This window comes from Nilaparvata lugens, chromosome X (assembly GCF_014356525.2).
Source record: "Nilaparvata lugens isolate BPH chromosome X, ASM1435652v1, whole genome shotgun sequence".
NCBI lineage: Eukaryota > Metazoa > Arthropoda > Insecta > Hemiptera > Delphacidae > Nilaparvata > Nilaparvata lugens.
In genome coordinates this window covers 18,266,389-18,291,281 of record NC_052518.1, presented here as the reverse complement: position 1 = coordinate 18,291,281, position 24,893 = coordinate 18,266,389, and the positions used below count along the sequence as shown (strand labels likewise).

Here is a 24,893-nt window from a genome sequence, read left to right as displayed (position 1 = left end):
TAAGTGCATCAGAGTTATACCGTACAGAGTAAAGAGTGTCAGTAAAATAATCCAAATATTACAACAGTATTCTACAAGTCGTCGAAATGATTAAAAACATTTTTAGAAAAACATTTAGAAATTCTCCTATAGTTTTCCAAAATGTGACATTTCATTATCTCAATATAAGTTATAATATATCGTGTCAATTCAGATTTTTCAACTTTGAATATGCATAAATTCAAAATGGGAATTTACTTAACGTAAAATTTGACGATGAATTCAATGAAGCAATGATACTTCATAAAATAAGGTGGAACCTGATTCTTTTGAAGATAGGCTACAAATAAATTTCAAATCATTATTCGAGGATCAAGGTTGGGTGTGTTCAATCATAGCATACTGCATATATACTTTTAATTTGAAAAGTATCATTGTCAGTGACCAACTAGTTGAAAATCCACTAAAAGATGAATTTGAATTAGGAGTCGAATCTTACAAAGTACCATATTTTGTAAAATCATGAATTTCTAATGATTTCTCCAAATATAACATTTATCTACAAATTTTTTCAATACTTAGTCTTATTTAATTTCATTCCATTAACACAATTAATTATAAATGAAACAGTCCCTACTTTAATTGGTGTGAATATCGCTAACTGGGTTCGTCCTTCAATAAATCAATACCAATTTAAAAAAATGGTTTCACTCTGATGAATTAACCAATTTAATTAATATGTGAATAAATAAATTGAACATTTATAACTTTTTGGAAATTATTTGAAATTGTCACAGCGATCTACAAATGAAACATGAAGCTGCCTTTGAATAGGGCTGTGCTCTGATAATAGTGAATAGAAATGTGGGACGACACAAGTGAATTGTATCAAGCAACGCTTTGACCTGAGAGTCAATACACAGCTTGATACCCACAGCGCGTTGTGATTGAGGACTTGGGAGTGGAACCAACTTCTACATGCCTTTTGTCATTACATAATCATACACCAGTAACCTCCTTAACACATTGCGGCAAACATTGTTCCAATGCTCTCCATTGGGCCCAAACAAATAGCTTACTTCACGTATTGTAAAGATTTGACTCACTCTATCACACTATACTTTTACTTGATTCATCAACATCCAATGTGGTCGTCAACCAAAAATTCATAGCAGATTCCATGGAATCACAGGTTGCTCTTTATCAAAAGTCAATGCATTCTCTAACGTTAAATTCCTATAGTGAGATCCACGTTATAATGGCAGTGTTTGATTAGCAATGGTGTTGCTATCCTTGTCTTTCATTCAAAAAAGCGGGTAGCGCTATCTCTTTCTCGCTTTGCTCTGTTGCCAGATCGTCTTTTAACAATGTGGAATTAATAATTAATTATCAAAATATTTCATCTTATTTATGAAAATTCATTATGAAATTATTAAAAAATATAATTTCTTGCTCAATAGAATATAATTGATCATTCTGAACGAGAATGAACGGTTAATATTACCGTTTATCAATAAACCTGTATCAGGTACCGTCAAGAAGGCATTGACAAGACAGTGAGGATCGGCAATGTTCTCCTATCTTTCTCCACTGCCATTATAACGTGGACCTCACTATAGTCATTATTACTTGCAAGTGTTATAAATTTCACGTTTTCCTAACGCTACGAAATCGGCTTCATTTTTCCAAGATAGATGAAGAAGAACTTGGGGTGAATAGTAAAATCACTTATCTATACAGTTATTAGATGAGCAGAATTATCAGGTTCAAGGTCTCTCAGAAAATTCATTTACAAAGATAGTTCAAAATTTATCTGAATATATACAAGAAGCTGTACATAAAATCTGTTTATAGTGGTCATTACCAAGCTAAGAAAACCCACTACTCTGTTTATAGTGGTCATTATCAAGCTGAAAAAACACTACTTTGTATATAACAAATATGATCTCAACTTGAAGAATATGCATAAGTACATGGTGAGTGATTATTAATTTGATATAGAAAAGAAGAAATCGACTGTCAAATGTTGACAAGCATATAGTAGTTATAACTTTAAAATCCTTATTGGTGCAAAAAGGATTTATTGATATTTCATTAAATAGTATACGTCACTATAACTTGAAGAATAGTCATCTTCAAAATTGTATCCAACTGGTGTTTCACAACCGACGCAACCCAAAGTTCAAAAGTTAATAAATAAGTGAATTTTAGGTCCCCAAACATAGATTGGTATATTGAAGGTCAAATGCAAGTGTAAGTTAAAAAGAGCTAGTCTTCCATTAGAACTGTTTTAGCTTTGCATAAAATTAAACAAAATAATATATTTCATGAACTTCAATAATGTCAAAGAAAAGTTTACTTAAAATAGAACTTCTAGAAAGGCTAAGATCTAGATACAATTTTGAAGATCAGACTTCTCGCGGCATTTTACAGTGTTCAAAGAGTGAAACTAATCAAGTTGAAGAATTTAAGTGTTCAAAATCTGACATTATCTTGGTTTGGAATATTAGTTTATCTCCTATAAAGCGTGCTTGTCAACAATCCACTCGAGGATTCTCACAATTCAGAGGGTTCTTTGTGAGTTTCGAAAGAATTAAAATTGTGTTGATTTCAACTAGTTAGAGCACATTGAGTAGGCTACGGCTACATCAAACGTGATTTTTAGGCACTGTAAGACCCTCCAAGTGATAAGATTTCTGCAATACGTATAATTCATACTGTAGTTAAGAAATGAAAGAGAAATATTAGTTTAGAAAATTTGTTCGGAAATATTGGTTTTGGAAAAGTTATTGGTTTTCTGAAAGTGCAGTTTTCAATCAATAATGCTCGTCTCTATAATATAATATGATAAATATATTATATTATAAATTATAATATTGATTCGATTTATGAGGCAGTTGAAAGCGCAAAATCTGATACATCAAAATTGAGTCCGCCTGAATTTTCTACTCGTCAAACTCATCTTTTTCCAAGTGAATGAATTTGCTCTCAGAATAAAATAAGTCTGCTCTGCAAAGAATAACAGACGATACTATGCAAAATTATTTGCATAAAGAATGTTTTACCCTTTAACCATAACCATTGAGAAAATAAAGCGGAGATAATTCACAGAATGTTGTGCTTAGGAACCGAATTATGTGGAAACAAACTAATACTCCTAGGTTCTTCTATTGTACTTTTGAAAGTCGTTGCAAGATGAGTCATTGAAAATTATAAAACTAGTGTTTTAGAAATCAATAAATCGTCAAAAGGCACTTTTTCTGATGGTGATGATGATGCCCACACGAGGTCCAAGTTAATCAAATGGTTGATTAGATCAGATTTAGATGATCTGAATAATGGATCTATAGTTTTAGGGGGACTACAAACCACTCCCAAGTGGTTTTGAAGATCATAAACGCCAGTTAGTATGTTTGAACTGTCAAATTCACCTCTTTTTCAATACTTTTATTATTCCGTTCCTTTATTTAAAATGTTCATTATGTTTATTTATCACGTATCATCCATTTATTTTCCATCGTATGTGTATGTCATTGGTACTTTTTATTGATTGAAAAACGTGTTGTTTCAGTGCTTTATTTTATTTTTAAATGCGTTAGCCTGTTTTTGCATTGAATTTTTATAATTTTCTTGGTTGAAATGGAATCGGCTATAGATTTATCCACTGGCATAGCTGATTTCATTCATACAGTTTTCGTTTTGTGTTTATATTTCATAAAAAGGAGGAAACACTGCATCAGTTGACTGATATTTTTTTCAGTTTTGGTGGTCGGTATTTGGTGATTTTATGTGTTAAATAATTTAAGGTAAAACTTGACAAGCTAAACCCTACCCAATAAATTCTTAAAACGTTTTTCTATTTCATTTCATTTACAGTAACATCAAATTTTTAAGAGCTTTACATTTGTTTTTATTTTTGTTTTTGTTGCTTCTATAATATCCATATAGGCTATCCATTTATTCTCTACTATGCAATCTTTCACGCACCCTTCTGGAAAACCAATAATGTTTGTTTCCGTTACAAAAAATATTCCGTACTAATTCCTAGGCGTTCTTCTTACTGGCATCTAATCCCCGAGTCTGTTGTCTCAGGTTTCTTGTTCAGTGTCTGTTAGCATTGTCCCCAATCCAGACCTATTATCTGCTAATCACTTACATTTAGTTCACATATTATCATACTGCACCACTAGATTTCCAGCCCAATCACTCTTGAGTCTATGATAATATCATTTTAAAACGTGCATGACAACATTTCAAGCTCCAAATTCAAAGTTTGCATTGCTACCTTTTTTTTGAGAAAATTATTTTCAACTGTCTTCGTGTATTACGTCATAGGCCTATACCCTAGAAATATTTCAGATTTGTACATCCTATTCAAACAATAGTAATTATTAGCGGCGTTTTCTTATTTTCAAAGTTTACAATTACTTGGCGATCATTAATAGTTAGTTTATATTGATTATTGCTAATTGAGGAAGATACCTGAAAAAAGCCTGAATCAAGTTATTATCCTTTTCTACGCTGTCAGAAGCTTATAAATGCCAAGTAACAGATAAGAATGTCATTCATTTTTTCTATTCTTTGAACTTTTTATCGTTTTACAAAAACTTTTCAACTTGACTTTTGCCTAAATTGGTAGCTTCCAAATTGATATTGTAGAGTTTTAATAATTCAAAAATGATTTTATTTCTACTATACTTATTTATTACTAGCAGGTAACCCGTGCCCCGCAAGGGTCCATTTTAAAACTTGACGTAATGAAATCTTGAATAATTGAAAATAGGCCTATAACCATCCTCGGTTAGTTAAGAATCCATATGCAAAACTTCAATTTAATCAGTCCAGTAGTTCAAACGTGATGATGCGTCAAACATAATTTTCCTATCCCGTACGTGTATAAGCCAGTTCTTTCCTTTATTACAGTTTTGATATATCCATTGAGAAATAGGCAGGATATCTAGAAATGGCCCTTTCCGACTCATATCATCTTGATGCCTATCATATCATCTTGATCGGGTATTCTAAGAACCGTTCAGATCAGTAAACCAATTTTCACTGTACAATACTGAAAACTAACCCAATGAGAGCATTTGATGACTGATATAAGCTACTATTCTCGATAAAATACTCCAATTTTGAAAACTCAATAGAGTATAACTACTTTTTGAACAAACTTTTTTGATTACAACTGTTACTCACTTGATATTTTTCAAATGTGTAGTCTATATGAAGGCTATTTATTATTGAAATGAGTGTTACTTGCGCGTGGGCAATTGGATGATGAAGGGGTGAGTAGAACTACAATTATTATGGGAGGGTCATAACCAACAACCAGCGGTTATTTTTAAAATGCAACGGGATGCTATTGTTTCATATTGGTCAACTCAGGTTCTTTCTTTTCAGTTCAAATCCACTTACAAATAATGTTCTCTAGTTGCCTCCCTAATTTTCTTCAACAGATTGGAATGAATGCGATTTCCACTACATTTTCATCCTTAATAATAGTTTCCCATTTTATGGAAGTTTTCATACTTGAATGAAATTATTATCTCAGGTGACAGAACAAACAGATCGTGTTACGTGTTGTTTTTTTAAATATATGTTGAAAATTTTCGTCAAAAAACCGATAAGATAAGACATAGAGCCCTCACTCGGTCATTAACTTTTCACCTATCCTACTCATATAACTTTCCCTTTACTTCAAAGTACTGTTGATGATAATAAAATACACTAAGCTTTCTTGGCTTGATAAACGTTTCAGGAACCGTACTATGACAGAATTTTGTGCTTTAGCTGTCTGAATGGATAGATAATATGCAACATGAATAATAACACTCCACATTTGCCCATAATAAAATAAAGCTTCTTTGTAATAATGTTTAATATAACTACCAGTTATCAGAGAAACATCAATTTTGAACGCACTTGGGGCACATTTGCTAACCCTTAAAGGTGGCTTACGTTATAGATACATTATAATTCAAGTAATAAAAGTTATTTTAATGATTCTTCTACTAGGTTTCAATGCTTCGTTTTTCCTCCTGGGACCCGTTCCATAACAGTGTCAAGTTGAAATAAAAACAATATAAAAACTTTTAGTACCCTTTTATTGAAAACTTGAAAATATTTCAACGACTAGTTTCGACCATAGGTCATTTTCAAAATGGGCTACTTGATTACAATAAAAACAATATAAAAACTTTAATTTCAATTTTTAAATTTAGTTCAATTTTAAAAACGCTTCAATTTTGAAAATGACCTATGGTCGAAACTAGTCGTTGAAATATTTTAAAGTTTTTAATAAAAGGTTACTGAAAGTTTTTATTCGAATCAAGTAGCCGATATAAGCGCAGTGTCAAGTTATATATTCACTGGTAAATTCAAATAGACTTATTACTTTTTCTGTTTTCCAGCAAAATCCACCTGTATTTTTATTCTATCTCTAGTGAACTGAAAGTTTAAACTTCGAGAAAGTATGAAATATGCTATATGATTGGCTGACCTATCACAGTTTCGCTTTGTTATTGGCCGATAAAATACACGCTCACAGTAGATGGAGCTTGACCTTCATAAATCAACCAATTACTAATCCTACTTTTCATAAATTAATAAATAAGGCTTTATTCACACTATAACTTAACTATATTATACTGCTCGATTTAAACTTAAAGTTTACCTGAATGTGAACAACTGAAGCTATTTCCTCAAAAATGGTTTGAAAAATAAGTGGTAGTGGCAATTTCAAGTATTTTATTCAATGTGGATATCTCCTAAAACACAGAAAAATATCAGGATTTAAATTGATAATTGAAAAGATGTGAATGGGTGTGAGTAAAAGTATTATTACTATTTTAGTGAATACATTTATAATGTACTTTTGAAGTGTCACATAAATATCTACTCCTACTGTATATCATAAGCTGTACCCTGAATTTATTGTTAGAGCCTATTATCTGTTAGGTTTGTAGGCCTATTGTTTGTTGATGGAGCTGAGTCAAAACACTTTCAGTTTGAGCAACTATGTTGCGGTGTCTTCTACATGGATCACATGCTTAATGGGATCAAATACGAAGAGCGTTTGTTGATTCGTACGAAGGACATGGCCAATTAAGTTCTCAACTTGTCATTTTCAAATGAAGAAGCCAGTTATTCCCGGATCCACTTCAGTCAGATCCACTTCAAACTGTCTTATGGTTGTTCCTTCTGGATAACATCCAAACTGTCTTATGGTTGTTCCTTATGGATAGCATCCAAACTGTCTTATGGTTGTTCCTTATGGATAACATCCAAACTGTCTTATGGTTGTTCCTTATGGATAACATCCAAATTGTCTTATGGTTGTTCCTTATGGATAACATCCAAACTGTCTTATGGTTGTTCCTTATGGATAACATCCAAACTGTCTTATGGTTGTTCCTTATGGATAACATCCAAACTGTCTTATGGTTGTTCCTTATGGATAACATCAATGCTTCTCATTCAATCATTGCTGCTCGAATTCATCACTCGAATTCTGTTCCGATGAAACTACTGGCTCAATAACACAATGATAATCTTTCTTATAAAATCGTAGAGATAATCAAGAATATCACTTGACAATGAGGTAATCCATGATATCACTTGCTTGAAAAAGAGATCATTTGACAAATGATATGACAATATTGTATCATAATGTGTATCTCTTATCGAGAGATGACAATTTCATCACAACATAATGTTTTCATTATTCTTCATTTAGTGCCAATACGGCTCCACAAACGTATATGATGATAGGCATCCATGAATCCAGATAATTCATTTAATTCCAATAAAATTACTGCATCACAAAATATTGTCAATACAGCTTCAATAAATCTATTTTCCTTATATTATTATCTTACGGTAGATCCAGTAAATTGAGGCTTGAGGGATTTTGTTGATTCATGAGTAAAGTGAGAGTGCATACACACTTATATGTAATAAAAGATGCGATGTTGAAAATCACAAGGTTCCGCTAATTTACCATTCCGCAATTTAGAAATTGCAAACCATACTACAAACCATACATTTTAATAGCAACAGTATATAGAAGTACACGATAGATGATCATGGAGTGTATACGTTGCAGCCATGTCTCTAAATAATATATTATATAAAGTCCTCAATCACCAGAATTTTTCCAATATGAAATGACAACGACAAAAACACTTCCAAAACGTGTACAATATTAACGTACCGTGTAAGATATCGTTTCTTTACAAGTAAAATGTAGCTGGAAATGCGATAAGTCTATATCTCTGATAATACGGGAATAAGAAAAAGAGACTAGTCTCAGTGGAGAGCTGATTGTTTAGGACTGTATCTGTATTATTTCATCTCAGAAGGAAGAATCAATTTGTCTTGCTCCTCGAATCATCGTTCAAATTTAAGGTATGATAGTGCGCATTCCATCAATTTCGCATGCGGGCCACTATGATTATTATCTATGGTAATTGCGAATCGGTGGAGTATTTCACAAGTTACTATGCGATCATGTGATCATGAGCTGCTTTAGGGCGTGTTAAGTATTGAGTTCAATTTTGAATGGCCTTGTAACGTATACTGTCAGAGTATTCGACTATTAGTTGTTAGTTATCCTCTTCTTCATTTGTTGCCCAACTAGGCCGTAAGCTCTTTTTAATTGAAATAATCTGGAAAGTCCATTGACTTATGGACGCCTGCCAATCACAGATTAAAATACGCTTCAGAAGTACTGTATTATTTTTCTTGGTTATTCCACCATAGGCTAGAACAACGGTGGACCTGCTATCTTCACATAATAATAACTTGGACATTCATGTATATTCTTGTATTTATGAAAATGCTCTCTTCGTATTTGTTACACGTCAAAATATACAACAAAATATGTGGGTCAGTTTAGGCCTTTAGGGTTTGAGATATAGAAATTTAATAGGAACGCAGATCGCTCTTTGTGGTGGCCCTAAGGTTTTAGGGGAAAGGCAATGCGCATGAAAAGTACTGGATATTCATGTCACAAAAACGTCTTAAAACAAGTATGAGTATTAATAAATACAAACTGCATGTGCTGTTGTGTACATTTTCAAAACAGCTACAGCAGAAATCTAAACTCAACTAAGTTTTGTACCTACATTAGACTACTGTAGTATGATTGAGCCTAAACATCGATCAGTAATCGATCAGGTAATCGATAATTTTAATAGTGTGAATCTGAGTTTTGAGAAAATAATGACGAGAGTGCTTTTTGTGAAATTTATTTATTAAATTTAGAAAAACAATGAGTCGAGTATTTTAGTTTTGTTATGTAATTTCCCCTCATAAGAGCATTTATGATAGACATATCATGGACCAATATTGATATTTTTATTTGCAATTGATGTAATGAATATGCAATAATAGTATTATTTCCCTCATCGCTTCTCTTGACTCGATAAATATCACTTAATTAATGAAACTCATATTATGCATTCATGAAATTATAACTCACGATTTTTCGTGATGGTGGTTTCACGTGAGCTCTCAGCCTCTCACATCATCAGTTTGAAGTAATGAGTGAATAATAATTATGACTAACAATAATTTATTCCCGAGTTATTTATGGAACAATTGCATTCGAATAAACCTGTGGAAACAATTGGAATTGTATGACGTACAACATTCGGTACTCATACGGTTGGGTTGTAAATGCAAGTACACCCATACTTGATTGATCAATGTACACCATCGATTACTTTTAATAAAACTCTGGTATCCTTTATATTAGATCGAGTTAAGGTCCTCTCTACATAACGATTATCGTCAAGTGAGAAGTAATTGACCTGATTATAGAGCTCATTGTTTGAAAGAAGCATTTGACCCAATTTCCAAGTACATAGATTGTAGGAGAAAGTTTATTATTTTTGTCACTCACACAGAATGGATTAAGAATTTGCATTTCCCCACAAAAAATAAATTGGAAAAGCTTTTCTTCATGTTTTGATAAATAATTTTCCGCTTGATTGTTTCCATTTTACATACTACATCAAGCACAGAAAATGGGAAAATTAATTGACATCGACAGATTGAAATTTATTTTTCTTGGTAGCTTTCCAAAACGAATTCTTCCATCGCTTTGTACTTCATGTGATATTGTTTTGAACACGTTCAACTCAATTTGAAATTCCATCACTTTCATTTTCCCAATTTGGGAAAATATACCTCATTGAAAATAACTATCAAGCTACAAGAATATCATCATCATTATTTTCAAAACTCTTGAATTAGAAGTAGCTCAAAAAAGTTGTTTCATGTTCTGAACTAATTATTTTTCCGTGAAACCAGATTTTCAATTTTTGCAAATGATTTTGTTCATGCCTTTATCTGCTGATTATTCTCTACATTTATTCCATTTTGTTTCGAACCTGCCTCTGGCATAATCTTTTATTTTCCTCATATGTATATGTATATCCTTATGCATTCAATCCTATCCAATAATCTATATTCTCATTCAGAAGGGTTATCATTCACGATTATTCAAATAAGCGTGCAAAGCTACGTATCTGACCCAATTTGTTTAATCAATAACTTCAAAATAGAAATGCGATCCTGGTAAAATTCGTGTGATTCGATCAAACTGTGGAAATTTGAAATCGATCAAATCAGTGCAGGAATCCGTCTCTATAAATCAAGTTGTGAAATTGTGTCGTTATATTTCTGCCTGGAAATAGACTAAAATCAACTGAGCTGTGTTGGTTGCTAGGATACGGCACCCAATTATTATATCGGGGCGTCTTAATACCAGCCTGTCGCCCCCCCCCCCCCTCAAACACTTCTATTGACACTGGCTGGCTCCTTTCGAATAAAAATATGGAGCTGCTGAAATGTTTATTATCGAAGACCATTGAGACGTTAATTTAGGAGTAAGAGAAGAACTGAACGATCTTATTAGACTATTTTACTTCTCTGCATTCACATTTCCTTTGCTTTAACGACAAATTAACATACAGTGTTGTGGAATATAGCCTATTTTCATCTCTCGTATCCCGCAACTGGAGGCCCGTTCTGTACCAATCTTTAACAACGACTGATGTAAAATTATCAAATGGATCTACAGTTCATATAAATCATAAGAAATTGAACTTCGGTCAATCCTATTGATACTGTATTAAGTAAAGTTATCAAATGAGCGACGTGTCGCTATTTCAACAACAAATTTAGTTGTTTTGGCATTATCATGGAACTTGAAAGCACATGCAATTCGTGAATACTGAATTAATGATCACTTGAAATTCTTAATAAATTGAAAATATGTCTGATCACTTGAAATTCTTAATAAATTAAAAATATGTCGGATCACTAAATTCTAGAATCACTTGAAATCTGTGGTTGGACAATATCTAGTCTTTTTTATTCCCTTGAAATGTCAATTTTTCAGTTACAGATATGTTTTAGTTTTTCCATATTACAAAAAAAAAAGAAATACAGGGTTTCTTGATTGTCTCAAAAATGAGGTTTTCAATATATGTCTTGTTAGTATTTGAATGACGCAATGCTATTATAGAACAATGATCATTTTTGTCGAAAGCTGTAGAAAACAGGTGCTATTTAAAAACTGTAACGGATCAAGTAGAATTCACCTTATATCGATGTATATCTACTATTTCAAGTTCTACTATTTCAGTAGTATATCTACTGTTTCAAGTTCTAATTTCACTTATTGAAATAAAAACTATTTATATTCTCAATCCTTTATAATTATTCTATTCCACTACTCACTAGATTAAAAATTAGTCTTCAGGCATGAGGTATCCAATACACAGCAATTGTGTTGAAGTGAATAATAACAATAATTCTGATATAAGAATCATTAATATGACGAAATTTTATTCTGTTATAAGAATTGAATGAGCTTCCTTTCTTAACATATTTTAGTGTGTGATCACATTGGATGCGTATGGTTATGCATGACCAAGCGGTGCGGATAAGAAACAAAATGTGGAAAGAGCAATATGAACACACACTGAACGCCGCGTGCACTTGCTGGTTGCTGGTTGCTGGTTGCGTTCAGTGTGAGCAACAACATGCTGAGCAACAAGTCACAACGTGTTCTCGATGACACTTTACAGATTTTGTTTTTCGGCTGATTTGACGTGCACTTGCACATTTACGCATTCAATGTGATCACACAATAACATAGTTGTTTTCAAATAAATTGGCAGTTGTGTTTTATGAATACAGTAGCCTATCATTAGATAGTATATTAACTATTGATAGGAAATAGGCAGCCCAAATTTTGAGGCAGTCATGCTATAAGGGATGCGTGAATTTTACTAGCGATCTATTTAAAATAGTACTACTACTATTACTACCAGATAGTACCTTATAGAGAAGATACCGTTAACATGTACATTATTCGTCTATGCTAGTACTGTTCTATTAGCTATTGTAATAGTGAAGTATACTTGTGAATTATCAGCTAAATTTGGAACAATACTTGTAGCAGAAATAATAACTAAAGTAAGAGAAGAGTTTTAATGTTCAATAATTAACTGAAAGTTCGTGAGTCAATCTTTGATTCACAACCTTAATTTTGTCTCAACCTTTATCTTTGACTCAAGACCTTAATTTTCACACTGTAATCTGGTAATCATTGAAAAACATGCGGGTGTTCTTAATTTTTTTTTTTCTATTTAATGTTTTGACAGATATATGGCTTCGATTAGAGTACTTCAAGGTATTTTATTGGTGAGAGTCAAGGAATACAATTGAAGTAAAGATACTTTACTTCCACATTCCATGAATTAAAGATACACTTCCAAATACTGATGATTAATGAGGTGCTTATTAGATTTGACTGGTAAACCATAGATGGAGATAATGTGCATAAACCAATGACAACTGAGAGAAATTGAATTGATAATTGGTATAGCTTGACAACCTCATAAAATAATATTATAATAACAGTATATTTTCAAACTCGAAATTAATTAACCTTTCTTCAGAACAAAATAGAAGAAATATAATCTTGAATGCTTTTGTTGAAGGTATCCATTTTTTGCGAACTTCTTTAAAATTTATACATTTTGTCTCTAAATTATACAGTAGTCTACTATTAGAGCTTGGTTCTTTCTCAACAAGTCAAAATTAACTATGAATACGTGTTATGAATATGCAAAAGCATTCAAATTAGAGTAAAGCATTTGACGACAAATTCGCATATGAAACGTTAGTTCATTTAAATTGTACACAAAAAGTATACAGAGCAAGACAGTTTGGGGGAAATGTCCGCAATTAAAGATTCCCCCATTAAGGGGAGCTAAGATCTCTCAGCAATAAAAATGGAAGTTATGAAGTTATCCAAATTTTGCCCTATCGTTTGCATCAAGATTTTTCTAAAAAAATCCATATACATTGAATTTCTTCGAATGTGTTCGATTCTTCGATTTTGAATAAAAAGTCTCGTCACAATCTTAAATTTATAAAAATAACAGATTTCAGTTGTTACACAATTTACAATCTCAGGTAAATCAAAACTAAAGTATAGAGCAGCAGATTGAGCAAGAGATATGATTTGTAAAGCATATTTATCAAATAAATAAATAAATGAATAACCTAAAAAGTCAACGCCAGCCATTGATATGAATGAACCACTTCCACAATAATTGTTAGTATTTCATTCAAACGTCACAGTAATGGCAGTTTATACACCGGACATGGTAATAAAAAAAAATCCACAAGTACCAAAATAAAAGACTATATAGAGATCAAATGCTTATATATCTTTATTATTATTATCATCATGTCACGTGAATATTTATTGTTTTTTTTGTTGCTATTTCTAATGTACTTTTTTGGTTGTAATTACTGTGGTGTGAGAATGGCTTTTTCAGACCAATAGTCGACAGATTGCTCACCTTGACGGTTCCACCAATCATTACTATTTATGCCCAAATCTTCAGGCTTAGATTACCAGAGGTGTTCAAGCTTTCTGTTCACTTGAGATTGATAATGGTGTAACAACCGAAACCGGTATCTTGTTATTTTAATAAATTTGTGCTAGAGGAAAATAAATTATTGTGTACGGTACCTATTAATTAATTTCGGACAAATTCAGTTCAATATCGGTTTGCCATTTTTTCTATAGTAGTGTTAATGAATATTTAGGAAAAGCCAATTAGTTTCCAAGGACGCAGGATATTAATAAAATTGTTTAAAATCAAGATTTCTCTTGGAAAGTTTCTGCAATAGTTCTGCTGGGTTGGCTTACAAAGATGCAGTTGAATATTTTGTATCATCATTAAATATCCACAATTAATTCAGTTTCTAAGGTCGGAGAATTATAATCAATATTGTTTGATAGATTTATTCGGAGAAATATATTCAATTGGTTTCCTAGGTCACAGAAGTAGCCTAGCATTTCTTATAATTAATTCAGTTTAAAAGTTGGCTCTAAATTCGGTTCACAAGTACCATATAACATTTTGGTACAAGTTATATGTATTTGTTAAGCTATCAAATAAGACGTAAAAATATGAGGAGTCGCTTCAGCCCCATATTCTCTATCAACTAATATTCATTGTTTAAATCTTATCTTGCAGAGTATAGAAGGAACTAATGCAGCAATTTTAGGACAAAGGAAATTGGTGAGTCAAAGTTGTAATGTAAATGTTAGGCTTGAGGGTAAATCGATGTTATCTACTGATTTAAAACTGAAATTATTTTCCGCAGTCTCTACCAACTCAGTAGAAGAGTTCGAGCAATCTTACTTGAAACTCGATAGTTTATTTGGAATAACCATACATACATTAGAACTTATTAGTGAGCGTGTTCATTGACATCAAACATTCTGCTTCCTAGCTACATCAAATCATGAAATCTGAAATGGATTCTATATTAAGTCATCAATTTCAATTTGAATTGAAACTACTCTACCAGTATTGTATCAGGTTATATCTAATTGAACTTGATTCATCATCATTGTTTGATTAATATGGTCAAAACCCATGTAATCGGTATGAGTGCATATTTTTCAAAACTTGCCTACTCTACATTATACAAATTCCACTTCTTCATCTTCTGTGAAGGCCTCCATTTATAATAGAAGGCCTCCATAATTGTTCATATTTTCGTTCCAGAGAATCCTGATTATTGTTATGTGAAGCAATTATTTTGTTCATTATTATATTTCTTGTTTGTAAATGCTTTTAAATCCTTGAAAATTATTTTCAAACTTCCGAGAAATTTACAATTTTAATATGATGTCTCTTGTTTATTCATCCTACTGTCATTGATTTTCCTCATTCCATGATTTTCTCCATGACTTCAGTTTTACAAGCCTATATCAGGATTCTGTATTATTTTCGCTTCAAATTACAATCCTATGACTGTTCCATTTTCATAATATCGTGAACATGTTTTCTTTAATTGTGATTGTTGTCCATACGTGTTTTTCCTAAATTTAAGTCCTTTCTCAATAATCCTCACATATAATTTCGCTTCTGGATAATATCCTTGAATACTTCCATCTCATTCTTATTGCACATTGTCTCAATTTGGGCAACCAAATTATTAATTGTTCTTCCTTTTAAACTCACCCGTTGATTTTCTCCTGTTGTTACCATAAACACATCTTGTTCATATTTTTCTACTTGTAATTGCTTTGGTGTTGTATCAAGTGAATGTCCTCCGTAGATGTAGGTGTACAGTTAGCACTCCAACAGTTTTACTGCTTTTATTTTTTGCAATGTGTATTTTTTGAAAAAAAACTTCGGAAGTATTTCCTCTAAAAAGCCGATAAATCCAGTCAATAAACGTTTGAAAGAGTACAGATGCCTTCCTTGGAATATCAATAGAAGTAAAAGACTCAATTGCAATTCTGGTATATGTGACTCGCCAGAACATACTGAGTTCCAATTGATAATTACAGTGCAATATGAATAAATGAATGTTCAAAAACTTCATAGATATCTACGTGTCCTGAAAATAATTCTTTGACCAATGTGTACTTCGAAAAAGTACAAATTTCCCGCGAATTTTAATTTTGAAATAAAACATTATCAAGTCATTTACGTTACAACAACTGAAGTTATTTCTATTGTTGGAGTTATATATACTGTTTTGGTGTGGCATGCGTAGACAGTCACTTGAGTGTGTTTGTGTGTTGTGTTTTAAAATCTGTTAGTTTGCATTATTTGATGTTGTTCTAAATGTATTTGATAAATTGTTGAATTTTCGTTTGACAAACTGTATTTAATAGCAGTTCATAAATACTGCTACTTAAATTCATTTCATCTTCATGCTATTTTATTTAATTATACTATAATTCAAATCTTGAATAGGTGATTTGGTTCAGCAGTAAATATTTTTTTTTAAAAGAAGATTTTTAAAATGATTGATTGCAGATTGTCTTGTGTCGAACCTTGCATTTTTTCTTCTTGTCCTTTCATCCTGCCTTCTTTTTTCTTGTCGTCTCTGTTCAATGTGTGTGGTTGCTTCATCACCCTCTCTTTCTGTCACCTGATAGAAAACAACTTTAGCAGTAAAGACATACGTTTGAAAAATGTTTGATACTTTTCTGCTGCATGCATGTATTGTATCTATTCTGATCATATCCCTGCCCTCTCATTATCATTCGATAATTATCAAAGTCATACTTTTCTCATTACAATACATACTGTATTTCCTTTTTTCTTTTTTTTGTGGAGGATAGTTCGTGATATGTTTTGTGCAACATATGTATGTATGTATGAGCTCAATCATGGAAAAGAAAATCGATAAGTCAAAAACTTTGTGGTTTTAACTAGAAAAGTATTTGAATAAAAATTTCTATAAGTCCTTGAATTATCAGGTTTTCTCTGAAAGGGGGGGGTTAAGGCCTTCTATGATTGCAAGCTATTGCATATAGTTTGATTTATCATAGAAGAATATTATGAGGAAAATAAAAAAGTATTGCTGTGAAAAAAAAACATGAAAAAAGAAATAATATATGAAAATGTAAACGAAACAGGATTGGCCAATCGAAAAAAAATCTTCTCTGTGGGATAAGTTGGATTCAATGGAATTACTAGGCAGTTGAAGGTTGACGTTAACTAATTTGAAGAGTTTTTGAAAAATCCAGTTAGAAGAGCCGGAAAAATGAGAAACCTCTTGAAGTTTATTCAGCTTTGTTTATCGTAATGTGGTTCAACTTTTCAATTGCTCCTCATTCTGAACTTAGGGTTCAATTTCTTTGCTTTGAGTGAGAACATAAAAAGAAATTAGATTCAAATAATTTCAACAGTCATTCTGTTCTTTATTCATCCGCAAATAAATAAAAAAACTATTATAAAACGGTTGTTTTCATACTAGAATACAACAATCAATATTCTACACACTAAACGTCTATTTTTCAAGTTATTATAGTTATTAAAATAATAGTATCACAGTATCACTATTATGGATACAGTTTGCTTTTGGAACAATAATTATTGTCTCAATTATGGCAGTTATTGCCATACCCACAATCATTATTACAATAATTTTTAATTTTACCTTTTATTGTTTCTGTTCTTGTTCCCTATTTTTTGTTTTGATTGACAGCTATTGATAAGTTGGTTGCTTCGTATGTCGCAGATTGATATTACACATATTCTGTGATTTCACTTATGGCCATGAAGTATTTCACAGATATTTCAATAAAAAAGTGTTGTCTTAGCAATGGAAAGTGTGTTTCTAGCTTGAAAACATCAATTTGAGAAAGTTGGTTAGACCAGAACGTGAGTTTGTGAAATGCTTGCATCTATTGAAATGCTTGCTACCCGCTCAGCTGTTGGCTTGCAATAGAATGCGCTAAGTGTTGTTTATATGTTCAACTGAAAATAATTGGTATCTATTGCTTATATCATATTTTACTGTATACTATTAGATTGTAACATATAATGAATATCAATCCTTCATTGTATCTCTCCTCAGATTGTTCAATACTGAAAATGAATATTTTATTTCATATCCTTGTAACTAGTTATACATGTTATGTGTTATATTTACTTGTGTTACGGTAAATGTAAAGAAGCGAAAATATCAAATTGAAAATGTGTTGCTTATGATGCATGCTTTGTTATCTCAGTAGAACTTTTTAAAAGTGATTAAAAAATGCAATCTTTACAATTAAAATGAACTGTTTGACGTTTCCTCCAATCATATATTCAATTTTATTATATTTCAATCTTTTTTTCGAGCTATTTTCAACTTCAATTCAAATTCTAATCAACCATTTTATGTTTATCTTACTTCTAATGTTAATCTCAAGTCTACAAATTTTTCGTGTCCTATGAATTGTATAGATATCCATTTTTCGATGTGTTTCAACGTTCAGGACTAGAATGGGATTATTCTGTTTCATTTTATATTTTATATCATTGTATTTCTGATATAAATGTTTTTTATCCGTTCCTTGGTTTGGATTATGATTATCTGCGAGTGTTCATGTCCTCATAGTAGAAAAATTATTATAGTATTCCTACTATTTCTAGTCCACTATTCCGCATTCTTTTCTAAGAAAACTAGGAAAATCTACGATAAACGAACGTTATTTACATTATTTGAATTTCCAATTGAATCTAACTCGAACTATCCGATGTCTCAAATCTACTTTTTTGCTAAATTGATTTGAAGAGAGTTTAAAACTAATGAGGAATTCACAAAGTTACTCAACGGCGGGTGTAAGTATTGGATAACACAAATCACTTGAAAAGCCCATCAGATCGGATCTTGTGAGTTTGTGCAGGAAATCCTTATAAATTCAACAGTATCGAACAATTTTTCTTAAACAATTCAATTTACAAATCTTCAAGTTACATATTGTGGTTTTGCTTTAAGATTTAGTGGTTTAGTTAGATCATACCATTTTTGCTTTCAGTTTACAGTGGTCATATTTGGACTAATGTCATTCTTGATTTTTTATCGGTCATATTATTTCCGTGCATGGATGTTTTGTGAAGAATTGCTTCAGTATTGTAGTCGTTGCTCGTTTGAATGATCTATTATTTACTAAATGTGGAATTATTTTAGGATAGCAAAGCTTCCGGAGCTCTGAAGAAATCATCTCGCTATCGAAGTCGGTCCTTATCAGCTTCATCCACTGACTCATACAGCTCTGGTGAGAACAAATAATGATTTATTATTTTAACCGAATTAATTTCTTTTCAAATTTTAAATTAGTTTCACACTTGATACACTCGAAATGGAATCCAGTAATAATGCAGTGAGTAAATCATTCTAATATTTCAAAACTAAAACACGGATTTACATAGATGCACAATATATTACAGTATTATACAATATCAATCAATATGAAATCGTATTTTATTGCTCATCATAATTTATAACTATTCAACGGCAGAGTCCTTGTAGTAATATTTCACACGATCTACATTCAAAAGAATATTTTTACTATTTTATCCAGTTTAATCTCAATAAGGCTTCTGTATAAACGTATTTTTTATATTTCGTTTGAATATTTCCTAGTTTCAAGATTAAAACTGAATTAACTGTCGAAAAATTCTTATTGAGTTTTTTAAAAATATAACTAATTCTGATATCTACAAGGCTATTAGATACATAAAATCTGATATGATTTTGTATGAAAACTTGAATATATTTTTTCATTTAATTTCTCCATTCAAGCACTTTCAATGATTGTGAGGGAAGCAACAGACTTAACTGAAACTTGTTCTCAACTTGGTCTACATCGAATTTTCATAAATAGATTGTTCAAAACATGGTGTCAGCTTAAACTTTCCACAACGAAATTGATCTACAATTGTTTGTTCTCAGCTTCTTACAGCAGCTCTGATGAGGATGACGTTTCACCACGAGAAAAAACGCAGAAAAATTACACAGGTTTTTCCGATTTCTGTGTCAAAAACATCGAGCAATGTGTGTTTGGCCGAAGAGAAATCGAAATCGCAGAGCAAGGTATCTTGTTTTTATTTCGCCTGTAGTCAAATAGATACTAAGCAGCAATTCTATCTAGAATAATTGATGTATTTTTATTTAAAAATTCATAATTCACGGGATCCAACCTTTTCGTTTTTAGAGGTCAAATATATATTACATGATTATAACAAATATAATAATATTAAGTGTTCATAAAATTGAATTGCCTAGCTGATTTCTATTATATAAATAATCTACAACAAAAGGTTCACTACTATACAAAACCTAGTTTTAATGGAAATACATTATATTCATCATGTCATAATTCAAACTGAGTAAAATAAACAAACATATCTTCACCTTTGCCTTTATTTGGCTGAAAATAATTGTTGTAATCCTAAATCAATTGTTGTAAATATTACTATTGTTGTAATCAGAGGCTTTCTATCAAGCTGTTGTTTCTCCTATCATTTTGCAAGGTCATTCGTGATTGGAAGCGAAAACTATATTATAATACCCTCAACTGATTAGAATATTAAAATATGTAATTTTTTGAATGATCAGATAATTTTATTTCCAAAGCTACATGATGTCACATGGAAGATGACATTTTTTTTTCAATAATAGCTTTTATGTCAACTGGAATATACCTGGCTCCTAGTCCTCACCCCTTCACAATTCACGTGTTTCATATAGTGACAAAGAAAAACTGTTGAATTGAAGTATTGTTCACTCATTTTTCCCTTGTGGCTATTTGCATACAACATACATGGCAGTGAATACTTGGTCAATCAATAAAACACGTTTTCCCTTTTCACAGTGATATCAACTTCCATTCCACCCACATTTCGCCAGCTGTAGTCACATTTTCATTCCTTCTAAAGTCACGTGTCGCTTCCTTCTACTCTGAAAATTTCAACAGAATCATCATCATCGCTAAATCATCAACAGAATCTTAATTTCAATCAACAACAGATATTATCATCATCAACAAAATAATCATTGCATATTACTTGACGAACCAATTATTATCATTCCCGAATGTCTTATTGTAAATATGATTAATAATTTTATTGCACTATCTAATTAATCGTTTTTGTAAACTTTTTACAGAAATGCCTGGAATAATGGCTCTGCGAAAAAGGGCTGTTGAAGACAAGCCATTGAAAAATGCGAAAATTGTTGGTTGTACACATATAAATGCTCAAACAGCTGTAAGTTTTCCAACTAATATGCAATATTATATTTCAGCCTCACCTCTTCAAACATATTTCATTCTAGTGTTATAATAATTTCTGTAGAGTTATACAATTTTCAAGTAGATACGCTAATCTTTTATTTTCATAATGTCTGCAAAGCATCATTACAAGACAATTGTTTTGTATGACTTCACTCTCCTGAATTCTCATCTTCCTCATATTTATTCAGCTGGAAGTTTACGAATTTCAGTCAATTGAAAGTATTTACTGTGAAAATCAATTAATGAATATAATGTTCTTTTATAAACTTAAATATATTATAACCTTTCCCTTTATCATCCAAAATATAATATTAAATCGTATTATCTTGAATTTATTTTTCCAAAAACGTTTTCACCAAAGTATGTTAAGAACTAGTGTTTTACATGCTTTGTGTGATAACTGCTTTTGTTTACTTTCTAAGAATTGACTGGATTCATGATAATTGACTCCAACTGCCGATGTTTTTAATTTTTTCGGTTCATAAAACTTTCAAATTTAAATTAGGAAATAACTGGATATCTTTACAGCCATTGATACCGATTATTAAACTAGAAACATTCAACCTGTATAATTTTATTTCATAATGTTTGAAAAGCAAATAGAGTAGTAAAGTGAAATAAGGTTTGAAATGTGAATAATAAATTACTTCAGTATTTTTGAAATTCAAGGGCTATAAAATGTTTGAAAATAACGAATACTTGTAAACTTTCAGGTATTAATCGAAACATTGGTTGAGCTTGGAGCTCAAGTCAGATGGTGTGCTTGCAATATATTTTCAACTCAGGTTTGTTAACTTTTTACAATAAATTAATTCTTGATATTTTTCTATTGCTATATTGTTTTAAAAACATATCTACTTTTACAAATAAACATAGACTTCATCTGCTCGGTCATGTCGCAGTTTCAGAATACGTTAAATAAGCAGAAAAATTATTTTAACATATTTTCCATAAATTGAAGAACTTATCCACTCTCCAAAGTTTTATCCTTTGACAGTTTGGATTTTTCCACTTTTTATAGAGCGCTAAAGCTGTTTACAGACATATGCAAAACAAACGCGTCTTGTGCATTTTGTCAACTGATGCAATGATTATATCTGTATCTTACTGTAAATGTACAGATACATATATCAACAGTATAACATCAGCTGATGACAGGTTTAAGGCGTGATCAGAGAATCGAAAATTATTTGATGAAACACCGCCGATTTATGTAGTTATATCACAATATTATATTATCGTTATTAAAACTGCATTCAATCGCATTTCAATCACATTCGATTGCATTTTGATGAAAGATTAAAAAATAAATTTGACGTCCAATGTGAAATGTGTTCATGTGTTTTACCTGATGTACTTATCTATGGCCTAATTATTTTCTTGAACAATTCTACTCAAATAATCAGTGAAGGATTTTAGATAATGTTGTAAAATTAAACAGTGTTAACATTTTCTTACTCATTTCAACTTTGCGTATTTTAAATTATGTAGTAGCCTATATTGATTAATAATATCTTCTCATTGAATAAACCATTTCTCAAATTTTAGAATGAAGTCGCTGCAGCTCTTGCCGGAGCGGGTAAGTTATTTTTTTACAATTCTATAAACTTTTTTTTATTTTTTATTCATACAATAAGAACCATAATTGAAATGATAGGGAGAGGAAAAATGAGGTAACCTTGTGCTATTCCTCTCCCAAATTTAGATAAGATTATATAGTCCGAAATAGGTTGTCTTTTCAGTCCTTATATATTTTCACAAAGTAGATTTTCAAATTCAGATGCTTCAAAACCAAACACAAAAGAAATATTTCACATTATTATAACTAAAATAGAAAATATTCACATCTTGAAGAAATATATAATTGAATATTTATTATAAATATACAGAGTGGCCCAAAAGTAGGTATACACTTATACAGATTTGGTGAGAATCATGGAAACAGATAAATTTTTTACCATGATATATAAAATGCTAATTTTATAGATTTGATTGGGGATCATATTCTAAATAATAAAAATAATACTAATAAATACTGAAGACACATTAGACTGTTTCCATAATACTCACCAACAGTGAACATACATTTTTGATTGTCTGATTGTGCTAATTTCTGTTTTTGTTGTGGCACTTTGCAACTTAGTGATTGTCACGTTGCGATTCTTGCAATAACTCACTTATTGTGCCCTAATTATACCCACTCTATTCAAGCTTCAGCCATATCACAGAAAAGAGAAACAATATCATTAATCCGTGGCTATACTTTCAATAGCTTCGATATTAAAAAATGAATTATACTACTGCTGTTTAAATTAAATTAGTATGTGATTTAAATGTTTCACTTAGATAAGCCCGCATTTTCATTATTTATGTGATCCTTAGGGGTGGGGGGGCTAGGAACCCCTCCGTTCCCACCTAAATGGCGCCCCTGGCTCTGTATGAGTTTCTTGTTAGAGTGGAGTATTGCAGAAAGAAACACCAAAATCTAAATCACCAGTCAGTATTTCCCAAGTTTCTCCCCACCTCTTCAAATATTTCATGTATAAGAGTTTGGAATTACTTTGAATGAAGATGACTTACATTTAACTATAGCTTATAAGTAACAGCTTACTTCAGAAATGATTTCTATACTTTTTTGTGCAAAACATTATTTTGGGAAAACATTATTTTTGTCCAAGACTGAATATTTAAGAAGACTGCTCATGTTTGTTCAAAATTATATAATTTCAAAAGCATTTCTTATCTTATCAAGAGAATCTCATGAAACTAGTTTCGTATAGATTAATCAGAGAAAAAACTGAAGATTTATATTTCTATTTGAATTGTTGATTTTAAACAAAAACAGTAATTAGAAAATCGCTTGTATTGGACAGTTACATGTCATTCAATGTCCGTTGGTTGAAAGTATTTTTTTATTTTATCTTAGAGTAGATGTAACAATACTTTCTTGATTCGAAAGATTTAAATTTTTTCAATTTATTGTTCTTTATGACATTTGTTGCATTAAACTTACAGTTTTTAATTATATGTTAAATGATGAAGCAACTCATACAATTTCATCAAGAACCGTATAAAGGTTCGTACCCACTAGAACGTATCATACCATGACCGTGCCCGTACCGACACATGCAAAAAAATATTCTTTGCATCATTTGATATGTAATACACCCATTAGACCGTTCCGTCACCGGCCAAGCACGGAGCGTGCCATGCACGTCCAGGTCAACATTTGTCGGCCAGTATATTTTGTCTGTGACGAAACGCTCCTTGCATGGTACGTGACGCCTGCAAACCCCGTTGTAACCGCGCATGCGCCCCGTTGGTAACCTATTCTCTTGCTAACTGACACGTTCCCAACAACTTCTGACCGGGCATCATACGCGTATCATACGCGTACCATACGCGTAATGTACTGGCATAGAACGCTGTTGATCCGTTGTAGTGGGCATAGTTGTTATTTTACGTGCCTGGCATGGTCTGACACGGTCCGTGTCTGGTACGTTCTAGTGGGTACGAACCTTAAACGTTCAATATGACTACCATCTGTCACATCGCTGATCAAGTCCATCAAGATCGATCAAGATAGATCGATAAGATAGTGATAAGATAGATCGCTTTTAAAGAGTGGGGGTCCATCAAGATAGATCGATCTGTCCATCAAGTCCATAGCCAATTCCATCCCAAACATTGATAAGTGAGTCTCCAGTAATTAAATCCAGATTATTAATTCAGTGAGTTCAGTTGGTAGCGGAGACACGTACAGGCTATTTTTTATGAAGCCACA

The 24,893-nt window shown here is 31.6% G+C and overlaps 1 protein-coding gene across 2 annotated transcripts in view; it reads left to right on the top strand.

The window, feature by feature from the left end:
* The window catches only part of LOC111045179 (adenosylhomocysteinase-like 1), a 54,977-nt gene that overhangs the window by 5,987 nt on the left and 24,097 nt on the right, over positions 1-24,893 (top strand). The window contains exons 2-7 of one of the 2 annotated variants that reach the window (XM_022330507.2): positions 14,553-14,597; positions 19,003-19,090; positions 19,768-19,908; positions 20,983-21,083; positions 21,823-21,894; positions 22,658-22,688. In XM_022330507.2, coding sequence (XP_022186199.1) covers positions 14,553-14,597; positions 19,003-19,090; positions 19,768-19,908; positions 20,983-21,083; positions 21,823-21,894; positions 22,658-22,688 — 478 coding nt within the window. The remainder of the gene's footprint in view (positions 1-14,552; positions 14,598-19,002; positions 19,091-19,767; positions 19,909-20,982; positions 21,084-21,822; positions 21,895-22,657; positions 22,689-24,893) is intronic. The other variant, XM_022330508.2, reaches the window with a different exon arrangement.